This window comes from Gossypium hirsutum, chromosome A09, assembly GCF_007990345.1.
Source record: "Gossypium hirsutum isolate 1008001.06 chromosome A09, Gossypium_hirsutum_v2.1, whole genome shotgun sequence".
Classification (NCBI taxonomy): Eukaryota; Viridiplantae; Streptophyta; class Magnoliopsida; order Malvales; family Malvaceae; genus Gossypium; species Gossypium hirsutum.
In genome coordinates this window covers 64710677-64719532 of record NC_053432.1, presented here as the reverse complement: position 1 = coordinate 64719532, position 8856 = coordinate 64710677, and the positions used below count along the sequence as shown (strand labels likewise).

General features: G+C 27.5%; 1 protein-coding gene across 2 annotated transcripts; it reads left to right on the top strand.

The window, feature by feature from the left end:
• The first annotated feature begins 6684 nt into the window (after positions 1-6684).
• LOC107912784 (uncharacterized protein At4g22758) lies at positions 6685-8163 on the top strand. 2 transcript variants are annotated; one of them, XM_016841111.2, is made up of 2 exons: positions 6685-7640; positions 7761-8163. In XM_016841111.2, the coding sequence occupies exons 1-2, from the start codon at positions 7256-7258 to the stop codon at positions 7931-7933; spliced, it is 558 nt and encodes a 185-aa protein (XP_016696600.1). In that variant the 5' UTR covers positions 6685-7255; the 3' UTR covers positions 7934-8163. The 2 variants fall into 2 exon arrangements, with proteins under 2 accessions (XP_016696600.1, XP_016696599.1); XM_016841110.2 differs by having other exon boundaries at positions 7758-8163.
• The last annotated feature ends 693 nt before the right edge of the window (positions 8164-8856 follow it).

Below are 8856 nucleotides of genomic sequence, written 5' to 3'. Positions count from 1 at the left end.
TCGGTTGAAACAAGCTAAAAAAAGGTTAAACCAATTGTCTTTATTTGTTAAATATTTTTATTTTTTTATTTCTATGAATATTTTAATAATTTATTTGATCAAACTGAACGAACTGGTTAAACTAGAAATTGGTGACCTGATTAGTTCAACCATCGGCTCACGTCTAAAATCCTTGATCAAAACCATGAATCTCAAAATGCTCACACTTGTAGAAGAAGCCCAAAATGAAAGAAAGAATAAAGAAAAGAAATAAAAGTAAAAAGATATATATAATAATACTTTTATCTTATTTTCACATGACAATTTTTAATTGCTTATCTTTTTTAAATAGAGTTAATGGTTTGATTGACAAGTGAACTAACAGAGGTACTAATGAGGGAAGAAAGTAGTTTAAATACTAGTTGTGACAAAAAAAAATTAAATACCAAAATTGAAAGAAAAAAAAACATAGTTTAAGTACCAATTTGTAAGTTAAGCCGGAAATAAATTTAATTTACAAAAAAATTAATTTATATAAAAATTGATTATTCTCTCTCCACCCACAAAACCCTCAAAATCCCTAACCTCTCAAATTTCTTTTTTATATTCTCTCACCATCTCTCCTTAGAATTTTTACAAGATATATGATAAATCTTTCAATACTTTTAAGTAAATCTACCTAATTAGGCAATAACTCTTTTATTTTTAAGATTTATTGGTTTGTTTTTAAAAAATTGGGACCGTGGCTCTTCTTGTGATAGATTAGTTATTTTTATGCAATACTGAGCGTTAATTGATTGTATAATTTTGGATGTTGATTTTGTATGAGATTCCTAACATTTTAATTGGATAATAATTTTTAGAGGTCGATTACTACAAATCCTAAAAGAAATTAAGATTGGTTGCATTTATAATCGTCAATTTATTGAATATTGATTAGAAATTTAGCGTTTCTTTAAAGTTCGTTATTAGTGTGATTATTGTGAATATTATATTTGTTTTCATATCGTGTTTGACATATTTCATTCTCATGACATCAAAAAGCATTTAAGTGATTTTTTTTTGTTAAAAAATACTAATTGTTTGTTAGCTTCATAATTTTTTTAATAAATATTAAATTTATTTTTGTGTTGTGTTTGAATTTCATAATTTATCATAATAATTCTATTTACAAAATTATTATTCGATAAATGAAAAAAATTAAATACTGAACTTTCAATAGAGAAGTTTATAATATTGAATTTATTTTATAAAACAGTACGGTATATTAGTACAACATATAATTATATTATTTAATGATAATAATAAATTTTGGTTTTTGAAAATTATTTATTATTTATTTTTTATTTTTTATTTTTTACAACATTAACGATGATAAGATAATTCAATGATTACAGCACATGAAAAAATCATGAACAATTGTGAAATAGTTATGAATTATTGAAATTTATTTGATATTTATTCTCTTTTAGTTACTATTTCAATAATTATATAATAATCTTACATTTGACTATATTATACTTTATCAATATTAATATTTATGCATTTGTTGATATGATATTTTTCAAAAATTGACTTTACAATTCAAAATTTTGAATTCCGCCTCCAATTATTTGTCTAAAACATATAGTGACATAGCATATACATATTGGTGTTTTTGTACAATTGGGAAAATGCTATTACTTTCTCTCTTTTTTATGTTTTTTTCAAATGTGCAAAAATTATCCAATTATACAAAAAAATGTCGACATATATATGTCACATCATTATATGTGTAAACAAATTATGTCAAATTACTTAATGGAATTAACCAAAAATAAACCTCAAGAAACGTGGAGAAATTAAAAATATCAAATTATAAAAGGAGGACTAAATCCACCAAAAATGCATAGTATAGGACCTTCTATAGAATTTGACCAAAACTTAGTGTACTTGTAGCCGTCTTAGCGATTATATGCATGCTCGAATGAGACACGTGAAACACGTCATTCGTAAATTTCTTTCAATTATTGAAGCCTAGTTTTTCTTTTTCTTTTTTCTTTTTCCTTTGTAAATCTCCAAAGTAAATAATTCCTTGTTTGACTTCAAATATCTCCAAATTGAACTCTCTTTTCTCGAGAATCTGATGGAAAACCTAATTCTTCAAATGATTGGTTAAAGCTTAAAGTAAAGGCAAAAGGTCAAGCGTAATCTTTTACCAATAAGATAATAAAATGTAATCCGACATAACACTTATAAAAAAATATTATAAGTTATGATTATATCTTTTTTTTAAATAATATTTAAAGTTATTTATAGCTCCTTTCTGACTCATAAATAAAAGGATAATATGCTTTAATACAATTGAATTCACGTATTCTCATAAAAATAACAATACTCATACCAATTGAGCTAAGACTCAATTAGCCCGACTTTCAAATTTGTTATGTTAAATTTATAATTTATAGTTTTGTATGTTAAATTTAGTAACACTTCTAATTTAATCCTCATTAATGTTAACAAATTGTTTTTCCAAATTTTTTTATTATAAAATACTATGTTCCATAATATTGCAATAACAAAAACGCCATTGGAATTTGTTTTTCATTTTTAAAAATGTTTTGTAATTGAAATAAATAAAATATAATTATGAAACTCTTTTTGCTTTTATTTTACTCAAACTTCCTAGGATCCCATTTATTTGGTCCTCATCCCATGAACAGGATTGTTGAATAGAAAATGGATAGAAGCATTGATCAGCAGCAGCTAGCCATTCAAATACAAATAATAAAGGCGGTGGGATCCCTTTGTTTTTGGAAAAACATCTCCCTTATAATTTACAATTCACCTCCCCATTTTCTCACCACTAGTTTCTTTTACCCTTTCTCAACAAAGAACAAATACAGCTTTCTATTTTTATTTAACTGTAACAGTTAAAAGAGAGTGATAGATTTACGAAGTAAAAGATCATGCTTTACCTCAAGAGGAGAAGACCCAACTTTGGTTTCTAAAACTACAGTATAGTTTGAAACAAGTTGATGATCCTGTGCATTCGTAAAAGACAAAAAGAGGGCCCTTCTTTCGTTTCTATTTCGCCTGTTAATTTATTATTTGCTATAATTTAATTTTAATATTTTTTTTGGTATTTAAATTTTTTTTGTCCCAATTAAATATTTGAGTTTAATTTTAATATTTAAGTTGGTACTTAAATCAAACAGAATTATGTAGTTCAATGAATATTTAATATGTATGTTCTAGTGAAAAATTATAGGTAGTTAATTGAGATAAAAAAACAATTACATTTACGTACTTAATTAGAACAAAAAAATTAAGTTTCAAATTAGAAAAAAATTCTAATACTAAAATAAACATTAAAATCAAACTTAAATATCAAATTAAAAAAATTAAGTATTAAATTAAATATTAAAACTAAACTGAATTAACATTTTTCATTAAGGTTTCACTTTCTTTTGTTCAATTAGGGAGACCCACTGGCGGCTCCGGTCGGCCAAGTGGCCTGTGTTAGTATTTAGGACCCACTTCAGCTGCCAGGCTAATTAAATTAGACCATTGAATTTGGTCACCTAGTACTACATATATGGGGTTTCCCTATCAATATGTTTTTTTTTTCAGGTTAAACCTTTAAATTAATATAAAGTTCTTTTAGCATCTTTTTATAAAAATTAAATTTGAGATTTTAATTAACCTTTCGTTTGTTTCATTTTTAATGGATTCTAGAAAATTATTTATTTTTTTATAAAAATTAATATTTTCTGGCATTTAAATGAATTTGTGTAAAATATTTTTTATTGTTTAGCAGATTTATTAAAAATATTTCATAAAAGCTACTTTTAATGAAACAAACATAAATTTGAGATTTTATTTTTTTTCATTGTTTAATTGAGTTTATTTCACAAAATTTATTTATATTTTAATTAATCATGTTTTAGTTTTAATTAATCTTATTTTACTTAATTAAGCTTAATTATTAATTTCGTACATTAGGGAATATAAATTTATATCTGTTTAATTAAGTTGAAAGTGGTAAATATTTATTTTGAATATTATTTGGATGAGTAAGTTGAAATATGATTGAAATATGATTTAATTTGATAAAAATTGAAGTAAGGACCAAATTGTAAAATTTGTAAATTTTTGAATTCTAATTGTTTGAATAGTTAAACTTAAAATATTGATGTAGTAACTAAATTATATGATTATGAAATATGAAAATTTAGAAAGTTGAGCATAAAATAGTAAAGTTTGAAACTATAGGGGTTAAATTGTAAAGATTTCAAAACTTGAGTTTTAGGACTAATTTACATTATTTAAGAAGTTACAATTTTGATAAATAGAATATGAAAGTTTAACTGATAAAAAATCAATGACTAATTTTTTGAAATTTTGACACTTTTAGTTGTAAGGACTAAATTATAAATTTTGAAAATTTTAGAAAACGGATTGTTTTGCAAAAATGTAAAAAATGAGGTTTAGGACTGAATTGTAGGATAAGAAAATATTTTTTCTTTGTGAGGAATTAAATTGTAGAATCGTAAAAGTTTAGATTTTAGAGATTAAATTGTAAAAAATATATAAAATTAGAATATAAGAGATTGTTTTCATGAATAGTGAAGAGAGCTTTCCATTTGTTGCTTTAAAAGCTTTCCCTTTTTGTTTCTTAAACAGTAATTAGAGCCTTATCAATTTAAAAAAAGTCTTATAGAAAAAATTTTGGTAAAACATTGATTTTACCCTTTTTGAAGAATGATTTCTTTTGGTAATTTATTTTCCACCAAACAAACACCATAAAACAATGAAAATATTTTACCGAAAACATTTTACATGCAAACAAACGAACCCTAAAGTATATTCAACTTCTTACCATCTGACCTAATCAATGTTAATCTTCTAAACACATATTAGTATTTAATTAGTAAATCTTCTAAACACATACTAGTTATAGGGAAAACTCTTGTGATTAGTAAATTAAAAATAAAAATAATTATTTGTAGATTAAAATAATGTGGAAAGTATGTTAGTCAGGTCATCTGTTTTTCGGTCTAATCAATCTAATTGATTCAATCAATTTTACTGGTTTGATTAAATATATCAATAAAGGTTCATAAAAATATTTAAACAATTTAGTTCAAAAAAATTTTATTTTATTTAATCGATCTGTATCAATTTTGGATCTAATTAGTCCAACTAATTAATAAAATCCAGTTCAAACAACGATACTATTATGAGTAGTGGTATGAGGCTAAATTTTCAAACATGATATATTAGTTTTTTTTTTCAGTATGAAATTATTATTTAATTATTTTTTCTTGGGTTTGTGATAATTTTAGTAGAGATGACTAAAATATTTATTTAAATAAAACAAAAAATTTATTCACAATTAACCTCTAAACTATATATATATTTTTTATATTGATACTTAAATTTCTATTTATATGATACTAAATTTTACTTCAGTCGATCGTTTCAGCCTATTTAAGTTAACATCGTTAAAAAAACCGTTCAACATGTGGAGCCAACCGAAGTATGGGCCATGTCATTTTTATATACATCATCATCATCCATATGGAATAAATATATTATTTATTAAACTTAAGTTAAATTAATTTATTTTTTTTATTCTCTCTTGACCCCTCTTCTTCTTCAATCCAAAAGCCATTTTCATGTTCCCTTCTTCATTTCCAGCAAACCATTTAGTCTAATGCAAATGCAGAATTGATATCATTTTTCATGGAAAATACGTTTAAATCTACTGTGCAAATTGAGGTTTTAAAAAACCCATCAAAATTCGATCAACCAAATGAAAGCTTGGATTTGCCAAAAAAAAAAAATAAAAGAAAGATAGGGTTTGGCTGAATCAAGGATTTGGGGTTTTTTTGTTTTCTGAAGTGGGGACTTTTTAGAGAAATAATAAAAAATAATTTAAGGTTTTCATATTAAATAAACATGACATGGAAAATATTATTTATCAAATTATTATGACCTCAAAATATTATGATTGGGTTTCAATTTTTTTATTTAACACCATTTGAGTTTTGGACTTAAAAGTATAATAAAAGTTTAGGTATTTATATGGAAAAAAGTTCAATGGGAAAATGAGTATAGTTTAAGGGATTAATAATAAATAAAGCCTAAAACAAAACTAAGAACGTCAACATTTTTAAAGAGTAAAAACAAAACTACAAGTTAGATTGGTCCACATGGTAGTCACGTGGGCTCAACACTAAACCAATATTCTTCTAGTGGGTTAAATCCATTATAAGTACCAAAAATATAGTTTACATTCTAATTTGGTCTTTAAATTTTAAAATATTTTAATTGAGACTTAAAGTATCAATATTGTAAAATATATTTTACAAATGTGGATTAAATTGTAAAAATGGGTGCACCTATCATATAAACAACTTGGATCTGACGTGTTAAAAAAAGAAATAATTCTAAATTTTATCAAAACTATTTGTTTTTTTTATAAAAAAAACGTGATATCCAAGTTTTTCATATGCAAGGTGCCCAATTTTTTTTAAATATACCCAAAAGAATGGCATGATTAATGCAATATTAATAATTTGAGGACTCAATTAAAGCATTTTGAAACTTAGGGACGAATATAGAATCTGGTGGATAGTTTGGGGGGATTGATGAAGTTTGACCCTATCTTTCCGTAGGTGTTATAAATTTAGTGGACGATAGAACTTTTACTTTTAGGCTTAAGGTTAAGGAGGCTCAATACTTCACCAGCGCACTTTAACACGAAGCCCGCTACCCAACAAGCAAAGCCACAGAAATGTGATATCCGCGGGCAATTACCAGTCAGAGCGGTAGAGTAATGAGCAATGCGCGTAAAATGAAATTATCTATTTCCCATCAACCGGGTATAGCCAGTAACCCAAGAGAATAGTAGATTGAGTGCGATTCAATGATTCTGGCTCGTTCTTCGCTTTCCTTCCCATATAAAGTGCCTGCGAGGGTTGGGTACTAGAGGCAGTCAGTTTCCCATCCTTTCTTTCATAGCTTCTCTACTTTGCCTTTTGGTTCTCTGTTTATTTACAGCTATACCATTCAGCTAATGATAGCTTACTGTGATCGGAAACTCGAGAGCCGTCGCTCTGTCCCCGCTCTCGGTTTCCCTCGGTTTAGGTTTTTCCGCCACCGGCGATTGTGGTAATCATTGTCTCACTCTCCAACCTAAAAAAGCAGCGAAGAGAAGTTTTATTTATTTATTTATTTATTTAAGATTTGAATCACTGTATAATATACCACGGTCGATCATTTCAATCCGATGAGGAATTCAAAAAATAACCGTAAGGAACCGGAGAAGAGCCGGAGGGTAAGGTTATCTGAAAGGGCGTCGTCGTTTCACGGGAGAATCCAGACGATGGAACCGGTGGAGCTGAGGCGGCCGAAGACGCTTCCCGACCTGCTTCCAGAGAGGTCTACTTCACTCTCATCCGATGCGAGGCCGCCGAAGTTGACGAAGCTGCTATTGAACGTGACGATTCAAGGGAGCCTCGGAGCCGTGCAAGTGGTGATGTCACCGGAAAAAACTGTCGGTGACTTAATAACGGTCTCCGTCAGGCAGTACTCGAAGGAAGGTCGGCGACCGATGCTGCCGCCAACGGACGCCGCGCTATTCGATCTCCATTATTCTCAATTCAGCTTAGAAAGTAAGAAAAAAGAAAAACTACCCCCGAAAATTTATTAGCCGTTAGATCAGGTTTCTATATTTTTGGGGAAACGTACGGCTGTAATTGATTGCCAATATTTTTGGGTTTGTGTGATAGCAGGTTTGGGAAGGGAAGAGAAGCTGATCGCGTTGGGATCAAGAAATTTCTTCTTGTGCACAAAAACGGCGGCATCAAAGGACGGCCAGAATAAAACGGCGTCGTGCTCAAATGAAGCGGAAAGTGTTACAAAAAGCTCGAAACCTTGGTTCAAATTCATGGATTTCTTGTTTTAGAAGCATTTTTTATGGGTATTGTATTTTGTAAAAAAAATTAATAATTTTTTTAAAAAAATTAGATTATGGAACATGCAAATTTATGAAAAATTGCATGTAGGGTATTTTAGAATGGTTAGGGAAGGAAAGAGAGAGTGTTTAATTAATCATAATCTCTCTTTTGTTTAATTATTTGCTAAAAATGTATAAAGTTTTTTGGCTTAATTTATAAAAGTTGGAATATTTCTTAATTTGTTAATCTCAGTCGTTTTATCATGTTGGCTTAAATTGAGAAAAAGAAACATTGGGATGATCTCAATTCTAATGAAGACACCAAAAAAAAAAATGATGGTAAGTAAAATATCTGGATTATTTCTTCTCATTTCCAAACACAAGAGTATAAATCTAAGAAAAGACATTTTATTTCAAGGTAAATAGTAAATTATACCTCCAAAATTGATATTAACATATATAGTAACATAATTGAAATTATTTCTTTAATCTGTAGGATATAATTGATAAATTTTTAAAAAGATAATTAAAATAACTTTAAACACAATTTTGTAATGAAAATTTTTGGAATATGAAGCAACCGAATATATTGATTTTTTGAAGAAAGAGAAGGAACACCATTTATGAAGGCTTACCAGGATAAAGCGAAAGCAGTGATTGGCTCTGAAAATGGATGCTTGGATATTCCTTTGAAGCTAAGGGTTGAGACTTTGTGTCGCATTCGCAATTCGAAGTAACTTGCAGACAAAATTCCAAGTTCCAACTAGCTTGTTGAGTATCGAGGATTATTCTTATATTAGAGCAAAATTAATTTTATTTTATATGTTTTTCTGATTTAGATTTGATTAATTAATTTTTAACAGTTATAATAATTAAATTTTACAAGGACAATTGTGGTAGTTTATACCATGAGTGGTGGGACAGCTATTAGG

Coding starts and splice junctions, on each gene's coding strand:
- LOC107912784 (XM_016841110.2), top strand. CDS start 7,256: ATGAGGAATTCAAAAAATAACCGTAAGGAACCGGAGAAGAGCCGGAGG. Junction 7,641..7,757: donor TTCTCAATTCAGCTTAGAAA/GTAAGAAAAAAG, acceptor TTTGTGTGATAG/CAGGTTTGGGAAGGGAAGAG.